This window comes from Drosophila erecta, unplaced genomic scaffold (genome assembly GCF_003286155.1).
Source record: "Drosophila erecta strain 14021-0224.00,06,07 unplaced genomic scaffold, DereRS2 tig00000021-arrow-pilon, whole genome shotgun sequence".
In the NCBI taxonomy this organism is placed as follows: domain Eukaryota; kingdom Metazoa; phylum Arthropoda; class Insecta; order Diptera; family Drosophilidae; genus Drosophila; species Drosophila erecta.
In genome coordinates this window covers 21286495-21312715 of record NW_020825198.1, presented here as the reverse complement: position 1 = coordinate 21312715, position 26221 = coordinate 21286495, and the positions used below count along the sequence as shown (strand labels likewise).

Sequence of the window (26221 nt, the reverse complement as noted above, 5' to 3'; positions counted from 1 at the left end):
GATAACAGTAGAGGTGGCATCTACCTCTATTTATGACAGGCAGATAGCGAGCGCCCACATGGAAACATCGGTTGGGATGGAAACATCCAGCAAAAAGATGGACAGTAAGTTGAAATCAATGGGTGCTGCGTTAGACGTTGATGGTGGTGATTACAATGACAAACGTGGACGGTGGGGGAACCCAAGGTCCTGGTCCTTGTCGTGAAGTTGAAGAATGTTTGAAATCGTCCTTTAAAATGAGCCTACCTGGTAGTGCTGTAAACTGGAAGAAGTGAAGGACTTAACAGCAAAGCTGCCACCAAGAAAGTATCTTCTTGACAGCATAACCATTCGACTTCTACCAGATCAAGCGTTGCTCTCCATTGTTTCAATATTGAACGGAATATCATTATTAAAGTACTACAATAATTAGAAAAAGTAAAATTTCAGAGATAAGATGTCACAGATTTATAATATATAGTTTATAATCATAATCTATTATAATTCTCCCCAGTACTTTTATGATAAAACTTCTGTTAGTCTTAAGTAACAAACCCGCAATGGGAACTGAAATACTTTAAGCAGGTCAAATTTAGTTGTCAATAAAACACTTCATTATCTTGTTATAAAAAAATCAAAAGAGTAGGCAACTAATTTTCCGACTGTATGAGGAGACGCAACGCAAAGCCTAGAAGTATGCATTGTTTTGAAGACATTTTCAATTTCTATGTATAGAATTATCTAACATAGTCACGAGATACAGTTTAAAAAACAGTATTAAACCATTAAAAGTATCTAAATCAATTGTTGTATGTTAAAAAATCTATTTCATCAGTACTGGAAAATTTAATAAACCTGCACCTGAATGGCCAGGAATCTGCGCGCATTGTTGGTCATTTTCATGATCATGCTCATGGGCAGGATCATGGAACACCGACTGCGGACGATTCGCGCCACATCGCTGGGCGCTCGGATATCGTAGATATAACCAGTGTTAGCGCCAACGCAATCGGCCATCTTGGGACCCAGAGTGGACCACAGCGAAACGGTAGCCAGTGGTTGCACATCACGTGGTATAAATCCGGTCAGCCAGAGAACAAAGATCTCTATATCGGAAGTGGGCTTTTGCCGACCACGGTCTCCGGTAGCCCAATGTTCCGCATAACCGAAAGACTTGGATATGTGGGTGCGGCCACTCATCACCATCACGGGCAACAGATCGTTCATATCCTCGGCCTGGGTGTCGATAATCTTATCCCGCACCATATAAACCATGTGACACTTGGCCTTGTCCAGCATCGTCATGTTGGTGTCCAAGAAGAAGGTCTTGGTATGCCTCGTCTTAATCCGCTCCATGGTTAAGGATCGATGATCAAGCAAAATATGGGTATTAAAATCCGAGACAAAACACAGCCGCTGGCAGTCGTAATCGGGACAACGGACTGGTGATCGGGAAACATCCAGTTCCTTGGCTCTTTCAATACTGGTCACATGGGGTTTCTTCTCAATCAGGCACAGCAGATCCGTCTCCGCACAAGCTATGGTGGAGAACTGAGCTCTGGGCGCGTTCAGGGTGACTTCCGTCGATTCGTCCATACTTCGGATGAGCTTTACTATATCCAAGGGATCGTTAACGAAGCGCGCGAAGAGTGCCCGTTGTGCCGAGGACACCAGGGTGCACAGCCTGGGAGACGGGACCGCAGGCTGCGATTGCTTGAAATTATCCTTGGGATGATAGGCAGTGGGCATGTAGTAGCCCACTTTGGCGGGGGACGCAAAGGGGTTTCTCAGCTGGCAGGGCAAGGGTATATAAATAGTGTTCGTCCTCACAGATTCACAAGTCGTCGATGAGGTGTTATCTAAAGGTATTTCCATTTCCGAACCCAAATCGCTATTGGGAACGGTTTCAGTAACATTTTCCGTTTCCGTTTCCGTGGCCAGAGGTGTATCCAATGGGTTCAGACTTTCCAGCGATTTCTGATCTTTGACCAAGTTATTTTCGTTCATAAAGGGTACATTATCTTCGCCTAGAGCTTTCAGTAGGGTTTCATGATTTTCCTCCTTGGGCAACTTCCGGCTTTCTTCTACTGGTTTACCGATTTTCAACGCTAGTCGTGATAATGATATATGGGCTCCACCGCTCTGTCGCTTACTTCGTCCTCTTGGCGACCGATGAATCCTCTGCTCCATGTCGTCCAGTTCCGTTTGAGTCATCTGATATTTAAGCTTCAGCCTCGATCGCATTAGGGCCAACTTCCTCATTTGTCGCCGTTTCTCGGTAAGTTTTTTTTGGGACATAATGTGGCTGGAATTTAAAGCATTCCCGTGACTCCTGGGGATGCTTTCAACATGACTGCCTTGCCTGGAAGTTCCCGGCTCGGAGTCATCGGCAGCAAAGCGTCGCTGCAGCTTCTCGATATCCTTGAGCGTAAAACTCGGACCAGAAGATGCCATATACAGTTCTGAACCTTCCCCTTTCTTGTTTGATGTGCCTGATTTTTGAAGTTGGTCATCGCGATGCCTCTGGGTCATCTTGTACGGATTAACGGGCGGCAAGCGACGTTCCGGAGTTAGGGGTAATTCTGGACTCAGATGCTTGGGTGGGGTAGATCGTAAGAGTTCAATGCCTTTAACCTTTGGAGATCTTGCATTTCGCGGCTGCATTTCAGGTACTTTTGTCTTTTTTACTGGGATTGAGTTGCGTCGGATCCTGTTATCAGTCTGGGGTCGAGTACTATAATTTAAGGACACGTTAAGTGGTGTAATGGGTGGCGGGCCACCACTATCAAGTGGGATCTGAAGATTCCGATTCACATATCCACGCCTGTTGGGCAGTACAGTGTAGGATGCCCCGTTTTTCGGAGGATCCACGGCCTCCACGGCCCAATTTTGCTGCTGCTTAGCCATACTTGCGTCCTGCGAGTTCCGAATATCCAAACTTTTGCGAGAAGTTGATGCCGACTCAATCAAATCCAGAGTATTGCGGTAAAGTAGAGTAACTGAATTACGGTCAATGTTGCGCTTTATAAAGAAGGTCAACTCGCTGCACAAGTTACACCAGCTGGAAGCACCCTCAACGTAATCCTCTCTGCCGAACTTGAATTTGTCGCCAATCCGAGGACTCAAACTGTTCCTTCGATGACCACAACGAATGCACTCGTACATTTATGTCTTAGCTCTATGAGGCTTACAAGAAAATTTATAAAAGCGCTACCGAAATATATAAAAATTGCTTCAAGTTTTTGGTTCCGTTCCCATAAATGGGAATGTAAACAGTGTGAAAATAAAAATTTGTATACAAATCCAGTTGGAGTTTAGAAAACCTGACAACTGGATTGGAAACGATCTACGAGTATAAAACATAAGAAAATGTAAACCACAAATAAAAATTGGTTAAAGTTGCCAAATGATCAATAAGAAAAGCATTAGTTCAAAAAATATGCCAAGATAAAAACTAATTGTAATAATATTAATGAGCTCTTCCTAACTCCTGAAATAAGTAAGAATTTGTATAGTCAATTTACCTAGTTCTAAAAGGGAACAACCTATTAAGTTCCTATGTTTGCTTTTCCGGTCCGGCCCCTTTGAAGATGCGCAAACATCTTCGCCCGGGGTTGGACAATCTATCTATAATATCCATATCTATAATATAAAACATAAGAAAATGTAAACCACAAAATAAAAATTGGTTTAAGCTGCCAAATGATTAATAAGAAAAGCATTGGTTCAAAAAATATGCCAAATAAAAACTAATTGTAATAATATTAATGACTATACTTGAGCTTTTCCTAACTCCTATTTACCTAAATTTAATTTTAAAAGGGATCAACCTATTAAACTCCAGTTCCTATGTTTGCTTTTCCGGTCCGGCCCCTTTGGAGATGCGCAAACATCTTCGCCCGGGGCTGGACAATCTATCCATTGACCGTGAAATCTGAAGAAGAAGGTCAGGAGGGTACGTGCAAAACTCGCAGAGTGGAAAGCGAATTCGGGGAACCTTGGATTCCCAGACCAACCGTCGTACTCCAGTTTATACGCCTCGAGCCGGAGCTCTCGAGCCCAATTGAGATTGTCAAACGCCCCGTCAAGTGGCACCTGTCAGCAGGTGAGGACAGAAATAAAGAGAGGGGAAAAGCTAAAATGGAGCACAAGGTGTTTTGGCATGGTGACGTTTGAATGCTCTATTTTAAGTTGTAAATTAATCTTTAGGAAATATGAAGTTTTATGAGTGGCACAATTCTATATATTATGGATTCAATATTAGTAATAATAATTAATACAATCATTTTTATTATATAATACATATTTAAAATATATTTCATTGTTTTAAATGTAATTTAATTTTGCGAAATGTATTTTTACTTTATAAGGTGTCAATGATAATTATACATAATTAGCAAATAAAAATAAAGTCTTTTTTCCAGGTAATTGTACTGTTACTAGAGCAGATTTATTGTGTTTACATAAACTATTCATGTACGTGCTGTCGAATATTTATTTAGATAGAATCGCTTCCTCGTGTCCACCTATAATCACATTACCCTCTGCAAGGGTACGAAAATAGCCGAAAGTGTCTTAAACTGAATCCAATTGATGCTTGACTTGAATCGGATGGGATCGAATTGCTATGGTTTGCTTGGCGGCCAGTGGTGGTGAATCAGCTGGAATACTTGGATATTTAGCCATTCGAATGTTTGTTTGTCAAATTGTTTGTTGAGATGCGACAAAACTAAAGAAAATCAAAGCCCGAAGCCGACGGCAAATCAAATAACGGAACTCGCCTCGAAACCCACTACCTTAAATTATTGGCTGTCCCGAGCGAAGGTCTCCACTGAAGCTGTGCCCATATAAATGTCATAACTTCGATCTGTTCCGACATCATACGCTCCACAGCCATACATCCGACAAGATGGTAAGCATTCGGCAAGGATTTTCAAACTCCATAGCTCCATAAGAGGATAACAGAGCATATGAAATAACACTATATATAATTAATATCTACTGTACAAATAATGCGGATAGGTGGTTAATTTGGAACCTTAAATTTATCATTATTTATTTATTTAAATAATTAATACAAAGATAATTAATTAAAAATTATATAAATAATTAATAAAGATAATTTATACATTATCTTTGTAATGTATTAAATGTAAATTCCAAATTTTAAATACTTCAGAAACTCCTTCCTTCTCAGAAAACCTTCGTCCTGACTCTCGCTTTGTGCGCCTGCCTGGCCGCAGCCGATGTGTCCCACTTACAGCCCAGCAGCAGCTACCTTCCGCCGCCCAGTCCGGAACACGCTGTGTCCATGAGCATCGAGCAACAGGAGCTGCGAGAGCTGCCCGAGCAAGTGGAGTACATGCGTCTAAATGAGCAGGGTCAGATGGAGCCCATGCCCAGCAGTCTTCTCACTCCGCCCGCTGCAGTGCATCAGCAGGAAGACATGCCCGCCTCTCGCTACCTGCCACCTGCACCTGCACCCGCACCCGTTGCCGTTCCAGTTCCAGTTCAGATGACCGTTGAACCCATAATGATGCCCCAGATGGAAGTGATGGCACCTCAGGAAGCCGTCATGGAGAAGTTCCAGCAACAGCCAGAGCTCGCGCATCGTTACCTGCCTCCAGCACCAGCTTCTGATCAGCAGCTGACCTACCAGCAATACCAGGATCAGATGCAGCAGATCCAGATGCACGAAGAGCCCCTAGAACAGCAGCCCCAGCAACTGCAGGATCTGCCCGAGCAGGAGGAGCAGCAAGCAACGTACGTTCTGGATGTCCAGCAGCCCATGGCCCCATCCGATGTGCAGGCCCAAGAGCAACTGGAACCGGAGCCCGCCCACGAACTCCGTGCCGATGGCTACCACTACAAACAGGCCGAGGAACAGCGTCGTCTGCGGCATTAGGTCACACAAAATTGAGTCACCCAATGACTACATCGAATCATACGACGATGCGTCATCCGATTGTTGTTAAATGTTTAGCTTAGTTCTTAGAGAGCGTATTAAATTTCGAGCTTGAAGTACACTACTTGTATACACGTATGCTTTAGATAATCCCACGTGTGAAGCGTTTGTATAATTTCTAATCAAACCATCATATTTTATTTATGCTTCGCATACATTTTATCCAAACAATTAGTAAAAAGTTCAGGCTGCGACCCAAGGAATACCAAACGATCCTCATCCAAAATCCCGTCAAGCATCTGCCTCTTCGCCACCCTCCTCCTCTTCGTTCTCTACGGTGGCTCCTTCGCGCAACATCTCCACCTTGTGGATGCTGAAGTCAATGTTGTAGAATGGCACATTTAGGGTGACCACGACGCAGTAGAGGAGCACCTGCAGATGCCGGGTTCGCAGCATGTAGGAAGCACCTTGCTGCTTGGGGAACAGGGGGTGATCCTTCTCCTGGCAGTCGTACATAAAGTATCCGCCATCGTGGCTGGGGCAGAATCCAATAGCCAGTGACCGCTTTCGCACACTCACAATTCCGAACTGATAGTGGCTGAAGAAGTAGATGAGGGCCTCGGATAGATTCATTCGATTGAATGTAGGGACCCGGTACAGTTTCCCATAGCACACGTGCTCTATGTGCACCACGAAGTTGATGGTGTCCATAGAGCAGTCGATGTTGAGGTTCTCCAGAGAGAATTCGTAGTCCTCCTTGCTGATCTGGTCAATGCTCTCCTTGAAGTAGGTGCTTCCGCTGACCACTATGGTGTCCAGGAGATGTGGACTCCAGTCCATCAATCGATAAACGCTGGCCGCACAGCAGGCCATGACATAGCAGCCCAGATACTGACGACCCCTTACTTCGTCCTCGAAGACAGGAGCCTCTGGATGGAGATTGCCCCAAAGGGACCATAGGCGACCCTCGATCTCGATGTCGAACTTCTTAATCTTGCTAATGGGCAGGTTGCGATACTTGCCCGCCGTATTCCTGCGATTTAATCTGCTCCACACGGGCAGGCAATTCTCCAGTTCTAGCCATCCGAGGGATTCATTGGTGGCACAGATCTCGTATTCTGGTCTGCCGTACTGCTTATTTGTGCATGTCATTGGTATCGAGAGATCCGTGAGCAGCTGAAGGATTCTGGCATTCGGAGCGGCCTTCTTGTGGGACAGGACATCAACCACGAAAAACTTGTACTGGTTCTTCTCCTTCCAGTTCTTCACGGCACTCCGTTCGTCGATGTACTTAAGCAGCGAATCAACATCATAGAGGAGAACCCAGGAGGCAGTATTCCTTTCGGGCCACCTTTTAGGTCCCTTGGGGCATCTCTTTTTCTTTTTGCCTCCCTCCTCATCGCCCTCGTCCTCCTGCTCCTCATCCTGTCCAGGCTTCTCCATACTGCCGTAGGGATCAAAGACGTGGAAGAACTCGTCGTGGTAGATGGCATAGCTTCCATTGGGCGTGAAGATAATCATATATTTACGAAGGTTCAACAGCTTGCCGAACTTCTTCTTGAAGATCATGAGTCCCACTTCCGGAGTACCAGGTTTCTTCACCGGGGAAGGTGTCCACATGCCAGCCGGCTCAAAGCAACGGATCCAGATGTCAAACTCGTAATCATCAATGGTAACGTGGCGGACAACCCGTTCGAATACTGATTCCAATTCGCAGACACCCTTGGAAATGGCCTTGGCATTATTGATTACCCTATCGATGCGGTAGGAGTTCCATTGGTTCAAGGGACGCAAGGAGCAACTGATGATGGCCAGGGCAGAGGCGAAGTAGCACGGCTTGATGGTCTTGAATGAACCCTCGTCGCGTCCCTCGAGTGCCAGACTGCCCTGGATCTTAAAGTTGCAGTCCTTCTCGCGCATTCTGTAGCCAAACATTATGGGACGCGGCTTGTATGCCCGGCGCAGTTCCTTGGGTAACTTCTTGCCTGGTCGGTGCTTCAGCTCCACCTCCTCCTCGCCCTCGCCCTCCTCTTCGCCCTCATCCTCACCGATCATATCGTCCTCCTCGTCGCCCTCCTCGCCTTCGCCCTCGTCGATGCCAATGTCCCTGTACTCGGCTGAAAGGTTAAACAAATATGGAACATTAGTAATGAATAACTTTTCAACAAGGATCTACAAAAAACAAAGCACACTGTTTTGCATACATAGTCGCACTTACGTTTTATACCAGCCTTGCGGTCCATGTGCTCCTGTTTGGCCTTGAGGAACATCTGTATGCGCTCGCTCTCCTTTTGGAGCTCCTCGTCGATATAGCGCATCTTCTCCAGTCTTTGCTCGCGCAGTTTCTTCTGCCTGGCCGTCTCCTGCTTGACTTCCTTATCATCATCCTCCTTTCTCCAAGGTCTGAAGCGTCCGTGAAGATTATTATCCACCATTTGGACGCAAGCCACAATGAAGTTCATCACCGAACAACCCTGGGAATTGCAACCGAATTCAATGCGCTTGATCAATGCATCTAGTTCCACAAATCGCAGGAGACAAGCTGGACCGGATCCACCCTTTCTATAGCCAATCGCGTTGCAGGGAAACCCAATGAACATGTAGACAAAATTGTAGCGCTTGAAGATTACGCAGGAGAAACGCTGGCAAACGAGGAGCAGCCTATTATTGTCCACCAGTAGATCCACAAGGACCTGGCGTAGGGGAACCATAACCGAGGACTTGACCACCTTCTTCACCTCCAAGCTGAAGTTGCTCTCGCCGATGGAAATATCTGGTAGCTTCTTGGCCAATAGGCAGTCCAGTATGTATTCGTAGTTCTGGTAATCATCTCCAAAGCTGTTTGCAGATTCCAAACTAAACTCAATTAGTTCAGAATTCCAGGTGGACAGCTTGTACTTCGCTGAAACGGCCATGGCTACCAAGCCAGCCAGGAGACCTCCAAGCTTAGCCATCTCCTCGTCCAACTGGGGAAGTGGAGTGGTTCCCACGATGATCCAGGAGCCATCCGGCAACGCCTTGAAGTTGCTCTTGAGCGCCACCTCCTCCTCCACCGTGAGCACTCTCTTCAGATCCTCCTCCTCCTCTTGCCCAAGCTCATAGCCCCGCTTAATCTTTAGACGCAGAGCCTTGAGATTTTCCTGATCCGTACGCAGGAGGACCTTTTGCGCAGGCTTATATAGACGTGGTCTCTTGGGTTGTGGTTCTGGCAGTTCCTTAATAATATTATTGATTATCATATTAATCAGCTCCTCCACCATTTCCTTATCATCAACTGTGGGGAAGCGATCCTCCTCCGGTATACTCTCAATACTCTTTTTCTGCTTTAGCTCCGGAATTGGAGGTTCATCCGTGAATGTGGGCAGGCCCATTTGCAATCCCGGGAACCTGTTCGTCTGCGGGGTCATCACCTGCAGCGGGCGGATGCAGCCAGTTCGAATGCCATGGATAAAGAACTTACCACCCCTTCGCATCTTCAGGGCATTCATGTAGATCACACGGACAAAGGAATCGAAGGTGGCGTGCAATTGCAGCACGGCCAATCCCTTGATGCTATAGTCATCTGGATCCACTACCAGACCAGTTCGATTCCGCCGGAAGGGATCAAAGACATAGAAGAACTCCCTGTCTCGCCAAACAGCCATCACTGAATTATCGATCTGAAGCAGGGCAGATGGCCACTGGGGCATGTTGAACAACTGGTGCAGTGCCATCGTTAGCTGGGATTCCAAATAGTTCCTGCAATCCGCCACATGACCATTGATCATGAATGGATGCTTTCGAACGGTGGCCTTGAATGCACCCATGAGGAACATTTCTGGCAAATCGACCACATTTAAATGGGGCTTCTTGTTCTTCCAGCGTTTTCCATCCAGACGGAACTTCTTCCGAAGGGTTTTGTAGTATGCCACACCATACCTTATGATGTCATCCACAGTACCCGGTTTCCAAAGCTTGGCCAGCTCAAATTCCGAGTAAATCAGCGCTATCAATGACACAACCAGCGATGCATTCTTCTCATTACCGGAGATCGGTTGGTGAATACCACCTGTAGCCGCAGTCTTTACCGCAAAGTTCTCATTGACTGGCGCCCAAAGTTTGTGGTACTCCTCGTTCTCCGCCGAATCAATAGGTGGCTCCTTGAGTTTTCCATACTGAGTCAGTGATATCTCAAAGATGTTAAATTCATCCTGCGGCTGCAGATCGCTGAACTTGGTAATCAAATGGACTAAGTGCTCCGTGTAACGGGTGGCCATCAGTGAGCACTTCCCCTCCTCGAAATTTCGTTCGCAGTTCTCATCCCGTCCATTGGGATCGAAGATGTAGTACGAGTTCAAACATCGCTTCCAGATCAGCAGGAACAGATCCCGGGAGGTAAAGATGCAGGCATTGTATTTGGAGAAGAATAGAGAAAGCGCCTTGTACATATTCGGTTCGTTTTTCAAAAGTCCTGAAAAGTGTATCTTAATCTCAACGGCGGCATCTCGTTCCGCCACCTGCTGGATGATGTCGAAATCATTCATTTCTGACTTGTAGTTTAGGTCGGCGCTCTTTTTGGTCAACTTCACTCCGCGCTTTAGGATCCCATCCATAGTAGATCCCGTCCAGAAATCGGGATTCAAACGAAAGGTCTCTACAAAAGCAACTATAATGGCACCTATTTCACTAGGCCGAAAATAGTACCTAGAATTAATGGAAGGAAGAAGTATATTATTGGTAATTGGTCACTAAGTATGACTAGCAAAGATATAATAAAAGCTATCATGTGTTATGGATTTCTCACTGCAAACGGTTAGGCTCCTTCTTTGGTTCAGGATAGATGTTCCGATTCCCAAACACAATCTCAGCAGTAAACGTCTTTTCCAGCTGTTGAGGTATATTATAGAGCGTAAGTTCTCCGTCGTTTTCTGCAAAATTTGGACACGCCTAGATTAGGAATGCAAATGTCTGGGAGAAAGATAGTTCCGCCCGCTAACTACACACCATATTTGGGCAGGGAGGCGGAGATAAACTCCTGATCCATCTGCTCCTCTCTCTTCTGGTAGCCCACATTCCAGGTCCACAAATCCTGAGGACTGCAGCCTTCAATGAGGTCGTAGGTCTTGATGTTTTCTCCTTCTAAGCCCTCTTGCAGGACTCGCGGATTGTAAGATGGAAAGGGGAGCTCCTCCAAGGGTCCAACTTCAGTCTCGTTTAAGTATATACGGCTCTTGGGACGCTTTAGCTCCAGCTGCCCAGGGTGTGTTGTTATATCATTATTTATTTAAGATTATATTAATGTTCAATATAAATAAGCCCCGAGGATTATATGTGCACTTAAATCTTATTTGTAACTGAATGAATAATTGTCAGCTCTTACATTTGCAACCGGAATAAATTGGCACTAACGAAATAAGCTGAAGTGAGCATAAGCATGAGCTATAATTCGCTGGATATGTTAAAACCACAATCATTCAACAAATTACTTCCCATGTGTGTAGTCAACAAAAGGAGCACATAGTTTTACCCAAATAGAGTAAGGATATGTCCAGCCAATTGAAATATTCAGTGCATTAATAGTCTTGGCTGGCGATGGGTTGGGTAACATATGGCCAGTTATCAGCGCTTGGCTCTGTGCAAGCTCTGTGCTTTTACTCGGCGACTCGGTTTTCCTGGCCATGGCCATAAGCTTTTAATGCGGCTGAAAATAGCACGCATACGCCACCGATGCCCGACACCCCGTTGGTCTTTGTCTTGGTCTCGGTCTAGGTATGGCTTTTCAGTATTGTGTTGTATGGCAAGGTATGGTTGGTATTTACGGGAGGCCTGTTTTTTCTCCTCCGTTTTTTACGCTCATCAAGAAGTTAGTTAGCGGCATAAGGTAAGCACGAAATGCCAACTAGACTGACTATAACGACCTGATGTCGCCGCGCTACATGCGGTATACGATGGCATGTGCTATATGTGTATGGGTTCGCAGTGCGTCCGTGTTAGTGAGTGTGCCTCTATGGCTGGCTGGCCACGATGACGGCCACCAAACAACAGAGGCGTCCCATGCACAGAGCAGTAAACAACGAACAGCGCTTAGTGCCACATCACGGAATCTTATCGCTCTCGTTCGTTCGGTCGACCAAAAGCCAAAAACCCAACCAGACCAAAAACCGACTAGCCCGAGACCAGAAACCCGGACCCCGAGCAAACACGAAGCTGCCTCGGCTGCAGAACAAACAAGTCATCTAGTAAGTAGCGTGCTGCAGCAACAACAGAAACAACAGGCATCGAAATCGACGACCAGGTGAACCAGGTGAGCGGCGCAGTATCGCACTGCTATAGCATACGACCACGTCAATAGCAATACTAACACCACTACCAAGGCGCAGTTGCCAACAGCACAAGTCGGTTCCAATTCCAACGCAACCCTCTTCCATGGGCGAGCTTGCTGGCAAAATGTCAAACTAGGTGGGGTTACGATGGGTTACATACTCCGTATGTTCCGGGTGTAGGGACTCCAGACACGAGATCATTCGCGGGACAGGTGTGCTGGGATGTCCACCTAGTTATAGCGTGTCGCTTGTACTTTATCTTAAGAACAGTACTTTATATTATTCATGGATGAAATATTACTATTTATTAGGATCCAAAGGACAGGCTACCTTATAGCTTATGTAATAATCAGATTCCTAATATTCTTAATTATTAAATCATAAGATCATAACCGTGAGTGGTTATTAATTTCATCTAGAGACCTCATTCTAAGAGAGAAACAGTGATATTGGCTGTAGGAACAGCTGAAGTAATCAACTTTTCTGCAGCTCTTTCCATCAAAGATGCTGAGGCTGCAAAAGCAACCTTGGAGCAACTCAAATTAAATTTGGTATTTGCAAGGTGCAGCCGCCCAGCGAAACGCAGATACACATGCATGTGGGGATGGCCAGCCAACGTTTTTAGTAAGCAGCGGTCTGGCGCCTCTGCAAAAAGAGAATGTCTGCAAATACATGGTCCTTAGCTATCTTTAGTTTCAGGACCCCAAGTGTAGATACGAAGTTTTCTTTCAAGGACCTTCTTTTTCAAGAGTTGCTATATAGCAACCAAAAAGAATTCCGAATCAGGATTGGTATTGTTCTAGTACTTAAGACATACAGTTAATGGAGAAAACTATACTTCTTTAGTCAATTAGTTAAAACAGAAACGTTAAGAAATTTCCTTTTGTCCAGATGTAACACCAACAATCTGAACCGAAATAGCATTAAGCCTATTGATAAGAAGCTGTCTATAAACGCCCTTAACACATTAGAGCGAGTTCATATCACATCGAGTACTAACGAATCATATATAGAGTAGCAGGCAGGCTCTTATCTGCGACGCATAGGTAATTAGCCAAGATAGAGCAATCCGACTAGGAATTGGATTTTAATCGGTAACCCAGCATATAGCCTAGCAACCACTTCCTGGCATCGCGAGCGCGCCCACCTCCCCCGCCCGCAACAAAAATTGATACATAACAAACAAACGCGGCGAAACGCGAGCGCAAATGACACAAAAGCGAGGCGACTGCAACCGCACTGCTTTTGCATACCATGCCCACTGCCGATGCAATAGACCAACAGCGCACACAGCAGCGGACAATAGAGTGATACTCTCTAGGTGCAGATACACTAGATAAGATCAGCGAAATAACAGGTGCGCCTAAAAAGTGGTAGGTGGTACCAAGGTTCCCTAAAGTAGTTGAGCTATTTGTATTTGACTATTTGGACTGCGATTGACTATTTAAAAACCATATACGGGATTAACTCATCAAAAGAGATGCCATCGGCAGCGGATAACTGCATTTATTATGAATATAATTAATATATTCTATATTTACCAACCATTTCCTGCATACACGTACAAATATATATGTATCTACACCAACTATAATAAGTTATGGAATTCAAAATATTGTTATTTTTGCTTCTCTGTTGTACCAGAAATAGATGTTATCTCTTCCAACAATCAGTTGATTGTTTAATTTAATTTAATTTAGCCCGTTGTCTAATTTAACTGCTTATGCATTTCTTAGTGAATGCACCTAGTATCTCGCCCTGCACTGTGCAAAAGTAACAGCTGCAAGTGTCGTTTGTGTTGCTACAACAACAAACACCATGCAAAAGGGACTGAGCATAGTGAACCGTTTTTATTTCATACGGAGCGCGCACTGAACGCGCACACACACACAGGCGCAGAGAAACGAAGAGCGGAACCAAGAAACAGAAACAGGGCACAGAACACAAGTGTGTTATTACTCAGTAATTGTAAAAATGTCAGAGGCGCAACAACAAAAGCTAATACAGAGGCAAAGCGAATTTGAGAACGTGCCGTGCCAACACTCATAAAAAAGTGACTAATAAACGCTTAGCCATTTGCATCGACAGTATTAATAATGCTTTTATTTCTGTTTTATTACGATTTCTCTGACAGCTTCAAAAAGGAGTCTCACTCACACACACACGCGCCCAACAGCCATCTCTCTCTGACGCATGATCTTAGTGGCGCGAGAGCGGAACGACTACGGCCATAAGAGCGCAAGAAGCTGCTGCGCAGTTATCGGAAAAGAAAGAAGTGGAGAAGGAGAAGGAAAAGGAGGAGAAAGGAAAGAGCAGAAACCTAGTTGAAATTCGCAAACAACTACTGCTGAAATGGCTGCTATTGCCGCCTTGCCAACAACAACGTTGCGGCGCAACAGCAACAGCAACACCAAAGGGGTAAGTTGTCGCAAGGGGAAGCCAGATATGTCTGCTAACTTGGCCTTTAAGGCCCTCTGAGGGTGGATTTTATAACGTGCCTCGAGTGGACACGCGGCTTCACACCAATGCATTTGTACACAAGCATATACATATGGATGTATGTATGTTTATGTACGCATATCGTACATTCATCTACCCTTGAACAGTGTGGATTGCAATCAAGGACCTTTACACGTACATACACCATGTAGGTGATCGAGTTGAGTTGAATGTTAAAATTCGCAAAGGCCTCGGTTTTCAGTGTAATACAGTTACTAAATATTGGGGAACGATGCTCATATAGAGCAATAATATTTTCTTATAAAAATGTACACATTTCTTAGAGCCTATTGAGTGCACTAAGTGTACAGAACCCTTTGTAGGTTATTTTTTATAGATACCATTTTTATCAAAATCACTGAGGGAATAAATTACTCATCCGCCCAGTTACACTTGAATATAGGAGAAGGTGGTCAACAAGTGTAGTTGATACCTTAATAGTTCTAAGATATAATAATAATATTAATTAATATTCAATGCTAATTGTGTGCGAATTACTCTCTCCTATATATTAGAGCAAATCGCGCCGCAATGAGCGTAACATCCTAACTTTCTACGAAAAGATTGCCGTGATCCGTTACTATGAAGAGACCAACATCTCGAGGAACAGTCTGGCCAAGATGTTCCACTGCTGCGCCACCCAAATTCGTAGAATATTGGATAAGAAGAAGGACCTGCTCCAGCAGTTGGCCACCTTGAGCGAAGCAGATGCCTCCATTATAATCGAAGAGATGACGCGCAAGCGTCGCAAGTTCGAGATGAGTGCCATTAGTTTCCTTCTACACGAGTGGGTGGAAAGGTGCATCCAAATGAACTTGAACATCAGCATAAGGAACCAAAAACTGAAGGAAACCGCCATCCGGATGGCCACTGTCTTGAACCTGCCCTCCTTTAGACCATCCTATCGGTGGCTAAGCCGATTCCGCAACAAGTACAAGTACGAGGCCGATGAATTGGGCTACCAGGGCATGAATCCCTTGAACCAGGATTTGCCCGTCGAAGACATTATTGTGGAGTTCAAGCATGCACTGCCGAACTTCATGCAACGGGAGCTGGATAGTCCATGCGAAGCAGTCACAAAAGGAGCTGTTATACCAGATTTTGTCAACCTCTCCAGCGAAAACAGTATGATGTCTGATCATCCAGAGGAGGGTGATGAGGTGGAGCTGGTAACCTGTGAGCCCACCATGATGTCCTCACCATCCAGCACACCAGAAGATGTAGAGGGCAAAATACCTCCAGAGTCCCAAGGCGACCAGGAAAACAGGGATGATCAGATAAACGCTGGAACCAGTACTCTTCTGAATGGTGTTTTTCCGCATCTTGCCATTATCCATCAATTCGCACTGATGAACTCTGATATACAGGCATTGGAACTCATCTCCCAGCTGGGCGTGCACATGCAGCAACAGGCTGTTTCTGGAGCTTATCACACCTTGTCGCTCGCGACGACCGGAGGAGATGGGCAGGCGGATCCCGGGGCAATCACTCTTGCAGAACTGCCACCGGGCAGTATTTACGCCGATATCGATGACATCGAATTGATCGAGTAACAACACCAAAGTATAACTAGGTTTAAGGTAGTCTAAGCTTTAAAGCCACAGTGTAGTTGTCTGTTACTTATGATCAACACAACGTTTTATTATGAAAGTACTTAAGATTTTGGATTTAAATCGTAAACAATGAGCTCATTTCACTATAATAGTGCTTAAGATCTTGGATTTTACTTAAGTATCTCCTATTCTAAAAACAACAACAGTGCGAGATCTTACTTCTTATATTAGTTGTAAATCAGATCCGATTTGATTTATTAAAGGATCAATAAACCAGCACTGCTTATCAATAATCCCAGTATCATTTGAATTTATATTTATTTTTGGTAAAGAAGTTAATATGAATCGAGAATTATAGTTATTGTGTTCATAGTGTTTCTAAGCTATGTCTTAACATACCATGCGTTTGTCCGGAATAATTATCATATCAGAACTGCATTCAGGAGTGGCTAGTTGTGGCTTGACGTCGCCCTCCTCCTCTTCCTCGCCCTCCTCGGCCTGTTGTTCCTCCTCGCCCATGTCCATGGGACTGTTGAGGACGACGAGATCCTTGGGACATATCCTATCGACCCTGGCATCGTGCTCGACGAGTCCAAAGTCCTTGCGTGCCGCCAGCAGACGCTCTCGCATCTCGGCATGTGTCTTTAGCTCCGCAGGAGTTCGTTGTGGTATGATGCACATGGTGTACTCGTCGTAGAGGGCACATTTCTTTTTATATGGCCTTATGAAGCGGGACTCCTCCGCCTTCTGGTGGATGCGACGCAGCTCATCCTCGATGGTTAACACTTGGGAGATCGTAGAGTTGGGGGGCTTTTTTTGACAAACGCGTTCGCGGGGCGGACAGTTCTCCGCCTTCCATTCCGGCGACGTTTCGTTGCCCAGAAAGGTACGAATCTCATACGGATTGTTCGAGGGACAGCACTCGCCGTTCACTTCCACGAATTTTTTCAACATTTTTGCAAAACACTGACGATTTTGCAGGAGTTGGGAATAAAACTAGTAATTTTGTAGCACGACACGTTCGTTAGGCTTTGAACTCGTTATACGAATGAGAGGTTTCAGTTTTGATTTAAAGCTAAAGGCTTACTATGCATGTGTGTACTTTATATTGTAATAATAAACTTTTCGTAAAGAATATTTGATGTTTTTATATCCACCTCATAGGTTCAGCAAGTGATTTATTTGAAAGCAACATACATCGTTTTGCATAATACAAATGAAGATACTGCCACTGACTGAGTTATACTTATGTAAAACGAAACGTAACATTTTTGGTTCAAAAATCGCGCGCTGCGCAGTCGTTTACACCCATTCACAATAGATCGCTTCGTACTCGGTGCGTTTTCCGCTTTCCAGCTAACGGGCACACTTGCCACAAAAACAACAATCAGAGCTCGATGCAGAATTAAACAAAGAGTAATTTTGTATTTAGAGCCTCGCACGGGCTAAAAACAATCAAAATGTGGATTCAGCCCAAGGAGCTGCTCCTGCCCTCGGCATTTTGGTGAGTTATAGACCAAATCCGCAGCTAAATCGGAGAATGCCGAAAATCTAAATTAAACGCCTGCATGAGTGTGTGAGTGAATCGGGATGGACGGCATGTGTATATGCAATTCTATGTTTATGGTAGATAACTCGTGGAATGGGATTATCGCGAAGTGCAGGCGACATGGAGAACCCTCGATCACGTATTTGGACTATGCATAAACGTCGTACTTGCCGTTAGTTTAATTGCATTTGTTGATAACTCATTGAGCTAAAAGTTCAAGACTCCAACTCTTCGGATCGTTGGTTCTGATTTCGAAACGCAAAAAGTGGCAGCTGTGTAAAGTCAGCTTGAAAATTGATTTTCAACTGTTTCCTGCTGCGTAGAAAAATGCAGACACCAGCCCTCTAGAACGCAGCCCCATTAAGTGGGGCCCTCCCAGCTTGATAAGCCGATTTTAAAAGAGAACCCCCTTATTTTCGCCCACAGGATTGCCGAGATGCACTCGAGATACTTTGTCCTGCAGAAGCGACGTGGTCATGGGGAGTCCCGCGGATTCGGTTCCATGTTGGTGGGCACCTACGACAGCGTGATGAACACCAAACCGGCTCCCTATCGCATCCTGCACCAGACGCCCTCGTCGGAGGTGTCTTACGGTAGGTTCAACATCTCGGACTCATCCGCTCTATCAGTTCCGGCACCTCGAGTATGCAGTATACAGTATGCCCAGCAATCTGTGACCGTGAATCATCGGGCTTTGACTCGCATTTATGGGAGTATGCCAATATTTCTTTCATCTACGGTTCCCTCAGCGCTTACGTAAACACAGAACGCAGCTGATTACAAAAGCTGCGGAGGCTAGCTCGTTCCTTTTGTTGTTCAATTTATATTATAGTATAAAAAGAAGGCGGTAGACGGAGTAGAGTACTTGAAAAGCAGCCATTATTATCACAGCATCCACAAGCCGCTGGAATGCCTAATTTCTTAAGGTTCAGTTAAATTACTTTAACGTTTTTTAGTATTTGTAATCTCGCTGTGCCTTTAGAATAATTTAACTATATATGCATATTATGCTGATATGGCTCTTAAGCCGTGTTTTATAGTTCAAAATATGAATCAATGACTAGAATCTATTTCTTGCAGAAATCGCCATTGGTATTACCCAGGATGAGATTGTCAAGGATTGGGAGTGGCTGAAAGCTAATCTTTTTAAAGTGCTAGACGAGATGGAGAACGAGGACGAGGTGACCAACTTCACCATATGCAAGATACAATCTCTGTACACGCAAAACAATCAAGATGACACCGGGGAATCGGCCGATTTCAAGGTTATGAAATCAAAGTTTAGACAGATTTTCAAAATGCCCGAGGAAGAGCGTTTAGTTAACTGCTATTCGGCCACGTAAGCATATGTTTATTTTTAAAAGTATCTATTTACTGAATATTTAATTCTAGTTATGTAAAAAACAAGATACCAAGGCAGGGTCAGCTTTACATTTCGCTAAACCACGTCTGCTTCTACTCCTACATGCTGGGACAAGCGATCAAGCGTATTATACGCTTCGCAGAGCTGGAGGACATTAGCCGAAATGCGAATACCATCTATTTAAAAACTACCAATAACATGACCTACAACTTTACAATGCTGTTCAACGCCAGCAAGGCGCACTCATTGATTGAGCAGCTCAACAAAATGGCCATACAGCAGCTAATCCATGATCCAGAAAGTCCTGTGGTCGACCACGATACTTCTAATTTCTCACGTTTGGGTTCCAAAACGTCCAAGGAACCCGTGCTGCTGCGGGATTTGACCGCTCGCCAGAAGTCCGAGGAGTTTCGCGTTTATTTTCGATTGCCACAATCGGAAATAATTGACGGAAAGATTAAGGCTAACATCTGGACACCTTACTCAAAGCGTTTCAATTCGGGCTATATCTACTTATCGCCGAATTTCTTTTGTTTTCGTAGCGATGTAAAGGATTTGGTCAGCGTAGTTATACCCATGAAGACCATAAAGGTTCGCTAAAGAAATGTTTCGTTTCGATTGAATCTAATTATTGTTTGCACTTTAGAGCGTTGAAAAGAAGGATGATGGCCAGCAACGTTTCGAAAACCAAATTGTAATTATTACATCGGAGAATGTGCCTTTCATGTTTGCTCATATTGTCGACAGGGATGTGTTGATCTCCAAGATCACAGACCTTCTGGCACGAATCCATGTGTAAGTATTTCATTCAAAATCCATGTGCTCTAATTCTTAATCTCAACATTTATTTATTTATTCGACGCAGTCCTTTGAGTCGCGAACGTGCCAAATACGACATTTCGTGGAGCAAGCAGACCGCTCTGATGAACACATTCAAGACACAGTTCAGCGCAGAGATCATACAGAAGCAGGAGGAAAAGATGGTGCGCTGGGAGGCGCATTTCCGGGACTTCGGACGAGGCATTGGAATGTTCCGCACAACAGACGTGATAAATCTAATAGTGGAAGGTATTCCCGACAAACTGCGGCAGGAGATCTGGCTGATATTCTCGGGGGCAATCCACGACAAGGAGATGAATCCCGGACTCTATGAGGATCTCGTAGAGAAGGCAGCCTGTATAAAGAACTGCTTTGCCCACGAAGAAATTGATCGGGACTTGCCGCGTTCGCTGCCCGAGCATCCGGCGTTTCAAAGCACTGATGGCATAGGTGCTCTGCGGAGAGTCCTTCAGGCCTATGCTTTGCGCAACCCACAAGTAGGCTACTGTCAGGCCATGAATATTGTGTCGTCGGTGTTCCTGCTCTTCTGTGATGAAGAGAATGCCTTCTGGATGCTGGCCAGCCTGTGCGAGAACCTACTACCGGACTACTACAAGGATAAGGTGGTGGGTGCACAAATCGATCAAGGAGTGCTTAACGAGTTGGTCGAGACGCATCTACCTGATTTGCACGGCCACCTGGAGCAATTGGGTGTGATTAAGATGATTTCCATTTCCTGGTTCCTCACCATTTTCATGAGCGTGATCAGCTACGAGAGCTCCCTGCACATCCTGGACTGTTTCTTCTACGAGGGCGCGAAGATCATCTTTATGATTTCACTGCAAATCATTGAATGGAACAGGGAAAAGCTGTTGCACTGCCAGGATGATGGCGAAGCCATGCTAGTTTTGCAGAACTACCTGGAGGGAATCTACAATCCGGAGTACCAGGTTCCTCCTACGACGGACAAACGGAAGATGGAGCGTAAAGTACAAACACAAACAGTTCAGACCCTGATCCACGAGGCATACACAAAGTTCGGCGAGGAAATCACACAGCAGCGCATTGAGGAGTTACGCAATAAGCATCGCCGGTTAACAATGCGACAGTTCGATATCGACAACGAGAAGACCATTGTTAAGGCCTACGTCCACAATCTGTATTTCAGCCGCAGTGAGCTGCATATGCTGCTCACCATAATCCGGGAGGAAAAGCACGTCCTTAAGTCCCTGCAACAGCAGCAGCAGAAGGTTCAATGCCCGTTATCTGAGACTCCCCAGCTGGTGCCTCAGTCGCCAAGCAGACCGATCCAAGATGCCGCCGCCTCTGGATGCAGATACGAAGCTTACAGTGTCAACTACGAGGTATTCCACACGCTTTTTACGGAACTTACGCCCTGGCGCAAGTGCGTCAGCGTGGATATTGGTGAAAAACTATTCAGGGTATGTTACGGTCCCAGGATGAACATTGGCACGAATTTGCATGTCTCTGTTTTCGTTTTCCAGCTTACAGATAAGAAGGGAACTGGTGTTCTCGATTTTGGACAGCTCATCAATTCATTGGGCCTGGTCTGCTCCAACAAGAACATGGAAAAGCTTAAACTACTTTACATTTTGCATCTTCCGCCTCTGTTGTCTAAAGCGGAGATTGAAAGATCACGTCGCCCGCGCCCACGCATAAAAGATGATGCCGAGGAAGCTTTCGAGGCGGAGGACTTCTTTGAGTGAGTGGTTTGTATGAACCAACCCATTACGAACTAAAACCACGAATCTCTTCATTAGTAATGACGCCTCTGAGTCTATGGAAGCGTTGCCCTCGCCCTCGGATCACAACTTTGATGCCGATGACTTTGCTCTGATCAGTGCCACTCAGCATCTGCACAACCTGGCCGGAATCTCGGGCAACACATTTATGGACCTGTCACGCACTCCCAATCTTTCGCTGAACTCTAACGCCTCCTCGGTGGCGCATCGCGGCTCAACCTTCTATGTGGACCTGCCGGGACTCCAGGGTACTGCAACATCCACAGATGCTGGGCGGGACGAAGACGAACTCCAGCCAGAGCTTCGCCAGCAGGGCCGTTACGAATCGATTGACACATTTTCGGATATTTCAGATCTGGGAGCGGCACGCATTACGCCGCCCGGAGCGGCTGTGGCAGCCGGAGCAGCCTCTGCTGCGGCCGCCGATCACATGCTTCTCAATGTCGAGACTATATCCAATTTCTCACAGATCAGCGACCTAGTTGCGGCCACAAGGCTGGAGCGTGCCGACTCGAATGCCACGGACTCGCGGAGCTTGGGCAGTCTTGGCTATCTGCTTGACCAGCCGGATGAAGGCGCTTCGAATTCGCAGCACAGCATTCCCCACATGCGTAAGGAGAATTTCCAGCTGCTGTGGCGGAGCATCATAGAGATCATGGGTCTGGTCCAAGATGAAGAAATGCAAAGGGCTTGTAAGTAAAGACTTTCAAAATTTAAAGTACCATTCAAACCTGTTATTCATTTTTGAGATGAGAATCTCCTTGAGCTTGGCAACAGCAACATTAAGAAGGAGCCCAGCCTGGAGAGCTTTACCCAGCTAAATATGGGTAGCGATGAGGTATGTCTTGCTTTGTCTCTTGAAAGATGCTCAATAACGCAGGAAAAATGTTTCTTCTCTCAGCAACCGGATAGCAATGGCAATCCCACCACTCCCGCAGCAGAACTCATTGGCACCACACGTCTATTTGTGGCTCTGGAAGAGGAGCTACGTCAGGCGAGCGGAAAGTCGAGAACCACAACGACAAGCAGCGGGGACAGCAGCAGCAGCAGCACTAACATTTCCGAGTCCTGGCACATATCTATCAGCCAGTTCATCGCTACGGTTCTGACCGTCAACAGCATTGTAAAAGGTTTCCAAACATCCATCGAAATAAGCGAACAGATCGAGCAATTGCAAAAGAAGCGGCGCCAGTGTTTGTCTACCAATTACTGAATTATCGTAGTCCTATTACTTTTCTATCCCCCCGCAAAACTGTATTAGCCATATTATGGAGAACCTGACCGACCCCTTATTCTTGTGCAATGCGACAAGCTTTTAAACGAATCCATGTTATATGTATGTATATTGTATTGCCTCTACAGTTAAGTTAAGACAATTGTTTGTGAATATAATTCTATTATTCCTATTATACAACGCAGTCACATAAATAATGATCGATTTGTTTTTTTGTACATATTTTATGTACTTTTCGGGTGAGCTTTCCCGATTGGACATTTCTTAGGCTTCAAACTTTTAGATGTTTAAATGTAGCAGCAATATAAAATCATTGTAAAAGTTATTCGCATTCTCCATCGATCACTTATTATTTCCATACGAGTTTGTGGGTTTTATCCATCCACTTCTACCCTACTCTTCCATGGCCACTTGCTGCGAGCTGCTTTTGTTGGCCGACGCATGCTGTCGCTCGTGCTCCGCCGTTCGCACTAGACACTCTTCGTAGGTCCATTTGGGGAAGACTCTCTTGTAGAGGTACATGAAAGCAGTGTCGTAGGATCGCAACTGCCCATCAAAGTAGCACTTCATATGACCGTGCGTGCCCAGCGACTCCTTGATGTGTCCCAGGCGTCCGCACTTGGTTCTTAGTTTCACAGGCTTGAAGTACTCTACATCTTCCTTGTAGAAGAACATGTAGCGAATCGAAGCTGACTTGCGGTTAATACGCATGGGATGACCGCTGAGAACAACGCGCTTGAGAACAATGCGATCTGGATTGCAGGACAACAGGCGTCCACGGGCCACCAGCGCCAGGGTGGAGTCGGGATTCACCTTGAAGGCCAGCACGGCTGCCGGAGGGAACTGAATCGGTGCATAAAACGTGGCGCAAACTGTCTCGTACGGCCGGAAGTAGCGTTCGAACTGGATAAATATAATCCATTGATAAAAATTCAATTTAATGAGTCAAAATATTACCTTATGCTTATCCCCATTGGTGTGCTGACTGTAAATGGGATTCACAACAAAGCGTCGATAGCCGCACTGGATTATCAACTGTTCCTTAGACTTCAGCGGCACCTCCGAGTCGGGCATTCGCTGCAGTACTACGTTCATTACGCACATCTGGTGCTCGTGAGGTAGCATTCCATATACAATAATATTGTCCGTAAGCTGGGCAGACTTGAAGGCATTCCAGCGACTTTCAGGAACATTTATCACATAAAGAGTTACGTACAAGCCAGGCTGAAAGCAAAAACGTTATAGGTAAACTTATAAAAGCTAAATTGTTAGAAATCCATACCAGCACGCCCTCGAACTCCTTGCCTTCATTAAGAATCCTACGCTTGGTGCGGTCGAAATTCTGGAACTGATAGATGCGAGCATAGTCCGCGGGAAGATTCTCCTTGGCATCCCAAGGCGATGTTCGGAAGGACTCCAAGCCGCGATATTTCTGGAACCTCTCGCGAGCGGGCACATCCAAAGGAGTGTCAATCTCGTCGGGCCAAAGCTGATCCGTGCGTGCTTGCTGCAGCTTCTTGAGCGTCTCACGCTCCTCCTGGAAGTCCATCTGCTGATCGTATTTTTCGTCGTTGATAGCAGCTTCAGAGGCCACGGACACGCTATCCTGGAATTCCTCAGTATCTGAATCCCGCCTCTCGTACTCATCCTCAAAGGATTTGTTGTCGCACGACATGAAGTCCTCATCATCCTCTTCTTCGTCGTCCTCATCATCATCTTCACTCATGTCATCGTCATCCTTGACGTCTGGGTCTTCCACCTCCTCCACATCCGGAATCCAGGCAGCCTGGTACTCGCTGTAGCCCTTGGGAACACGCTTGACCAGCTTCATTTTCTTAGTTTCTGCCTGCGAAGCGGCGATCTCTTCCTCGGTGGGCCACGTCTGCTCCGCGTCCATGGGGTCGGGTATGTTTTCACTTTGGAGAGAAGTGCGCTTAGAGGGGTCACTGCGATCCAGGAGACGCACCTCGGCATTTTCGCCATCGCGTGATTTATCTAGCCTATACGGATCTGGAGGGGCAACCACCTGACTCAGCTGGAAATCACCCAAGCCGGGAATGTGAACCAAACCATTCACGTTTAGAGACTGTCCGCGTAAGAATCCAGTGACTTCTAGGGTACCCAGATCGTCGCTGGGATTTGAGCTTGGTTTAAACTCTACCACATCGCCAAAGAGATGTGGCCGATTGGCGACGTTATGGAGGATGCGCTTCTTTTGGCCGCCAATTCGTCGCATCACATTTAAACCCTCGCTAGCGGTGTCCAATTGCATGATCTTCTCCTCGGGCAACAGCTTTGAGATGATCTTTTGAGCCGCCTGCTTGGCAGCAGAACGACGCTTGGGATTGATTGACTCCAGATCCATGAGGGCTACCACCGGAGTGGGTATTCCCTGAGCGGATATCATGTTAAAGATGCGTTGACCCCAGCGGTCGAAGATCTCGTCATCGCCAAAGGCGGCGGAGGTCAAAAGCAGCGTGGTGTCGCAAACCTTAAGGTAATCCAGGGCAATTAGCTCATTTCCACGACCCACAGGTGGTGTGACAAAAGCAAAACGCTGCTTGAACCTTGGAAGATTGATGTAAGAAATGCCACTCGGGGAGTTTTCCACCACCAGTTCGCTGTCACAGCTCTGGAGGATGGCCAATGCTGACATGGGATCAATCTGTTCGTGCATGGGTAGTAGACACACGAGAAATGGTGCTGTGTTCTGACCACCTAGCTTTCTCTTTTGCTCCAACACCTCCTCCCTTTTGTTCTTCCGAAGCTGGTTCATCTGGTTGCGACGCTGCTCCTTGCGCTGTTGCTGCTTATGCTTGTGGGAGATGGGCCTCAGTCCAATCTTTCCTGTGGTAGGTGAAGTGCCATGTGGGTTAGAGCTCTGGAGGATCCCTTCAAGATTTCCACATACCTTTTTGGGCATTGTCTATTGCTCCTTTGGAGCGATGACGACCCGTTTTGTGAGCCTTGTTCGTTTGCTTCAGCGGCCCGGGCCGATGAAACGCATGATCCGCCATTGTCACAGGTATTTAACGTCAAATTCCAATCTATTTACGCTGTTTAGTTTCTCAACCTAGAGCACATGTTCTGACGATGCAATGTTTTTCTCGATATCTCAATGTTATTGTTGATATCGATGTTAGGCGATGTTTTGCAAAACATCGCCTGTAGACTTAACAGCAGTGGTGAGTATGTTGGAACGCAGCTGCTAACAGCGGTACTTGGCGCGCAAATTTGAAAAATGTGCTATTGTAC

General features: G+C 45.8%; 6 protein-coding genes across 9 annotated transcripts; 3 read left to right on the top strand and 3 right to left on the bottom strand.

The window, feature by feature from the left end:
- Window positions 1-789: 789 nt before the first annotated feature.
- Window positions 790-3288, bottom strand: LOC6543728. The gene has a single exon (XM_026977034.1). The coding sequence runs from the start codon at window positions 3142-3144 to the stop codon at window positions 826-828; it is 2319 nt and encodes a 772-aa protein (XP_026832835.1). The 5' UTR covers window positions 3145-3288; the 3' UTR covers window positions 790-825.
- A 1514-nt stretch (window positions 3289-4802) lies between these two features.
- On the top strand, window positions 4803-6005 carry LOC6543727 (putative uncharacterized protein DDB_G0294196). Of its 2 annotated transcripts, none has more exons than XM_001973579.3 (2): window positions 4803-4891; window positions 5177-6005. In XM_001973579.3, exons 1-2 carry the CDS (start codon window positions 4889-4891, stop codon window positions 5882-5884), a joined length of 711 nt encoding a protein of 236 aa, XP_001973615.1. In that variant the 5' UTR covers window positions 4803-4888; the 3' UTR covers window positions 5885-6005. The 2 variants fall into 2 exon arrangements, with proteins under 2 accessions (XP_001973615.1, XP_026832981.1); XM_026977180.1 differs by having other exon boundaries at window positions 4831-4891; window positions 5159-5894.
- A 67-nt stretch (window positions 6006-6072) lies between these two features.
- On the bottom strand, window positions 6073-17262 carry LOC6543726. The gene is made up of 5 exons (XM_001973578.3): window positions 16638-17262; window positions 10868-11114; window positions 10668-10791; window positions 8103-10567; window positions 6073-8001 (listed from the first exon to the last, which is right to left on the bottom strand). Exons 1-5 carry the CDS (start codon window positions 17190-17192, stop codon window positions 6176-6178), a joined length of 5217 nt encoding a protein of 1738 aa, XP_001973614.3. The 5' UTR covers window positions 17193-17262; the 3' UTR covers window positions 6073-6175.
- Window positions 11896-16546, top strand: LOC6543725. 2 transcript variants are annotated; one of them, XM_001973577.3, is made up of 3 exons: window positions 11896-12167; window positions 14321-14604; window positions 15201-16546. In XM_001973577.3, the coding sequence occupies exons 2-3, from the start codon at window positions 14539-14541 to the stop codon at window positions 16236-16238; spliced, it is 1104 nt and encodes a 367-aa protein (XP_001973613.1). In that variant the 5' UTR covers window positions 11896-12167; window positions 14321-14538; the 3' UTR covers window positions 16239-16546. The 2 variants fall into 2 exon arrangements, with proteins under 2 accessions (XP_001973613.1, XP_026833150.1); XM_026977349.1 differs by lacking the exon at window positions 11896-12167 and adding an exon at window positions 14007-14239.
- A 339-nt stretch (window positions 17263-17601) lies between the features above and the next one.
- LOC6543625 (TBC1 domain family member 9) lies at window positions 17602-23166 on the top strand. 2 transcript variants are annotated; one of them, XM_015157455.2, is made up of 11 exons: window positions 17602-17742; window positions 18214-18380; window positions 18868-19126; window positions 19180-19741; window positions 19797-19945; window positions 20016-21411; window positions 21475-21692; window positions 21751-21980; window positions 22086-22424; window positions 22482-22570; window positions 22634-23166. In XM_015157455.2, the coding sequence occupies exons 1-11, from the start codon at window positions 17699-17701 to the stop codon at window positions 22943-22945; spliced, it is 3765 nt and encodes a 1254-aa protein (XP_015012941.1). In that variant the 5' UTR covers window positions 17602-17698; the 3' UTR covers window positions 22946-23166. The 2 variants fall into 2 exon arrangements, with proteins under 2 accessions (XP_015012941.1, XP_001973611.1); XM_001973575.3 differs by having other exon boundaries at window positions 21751-22424.
- LOC6543624 (pre-rRNA-processing protein TSR1 homolog) lies at window positions 23057-26098 on the bottom strand. The gene is made up of 4 exons (XM_001973574.3): window positions 25878-26098; window positions 24249-25813; window positions 23924-24190; window positions 23057-23869 (listed from the first exon to the last, which is right to left on the bottom strand). The coding sequence occupies exons 1-4, from the start codon at window positions 25981-25983 to the stop codon at window positions 23360-23362; spliced, it is 2448 nt and encodes an 815-aa protein (XP_001973610.1). The 5' UTR covers window positions 25984-26098; the 3' UTR covers window positions 23057-23359.
- Between the last annotated feature and the right edge of the window lie 123 nt (window positions 26099-26221).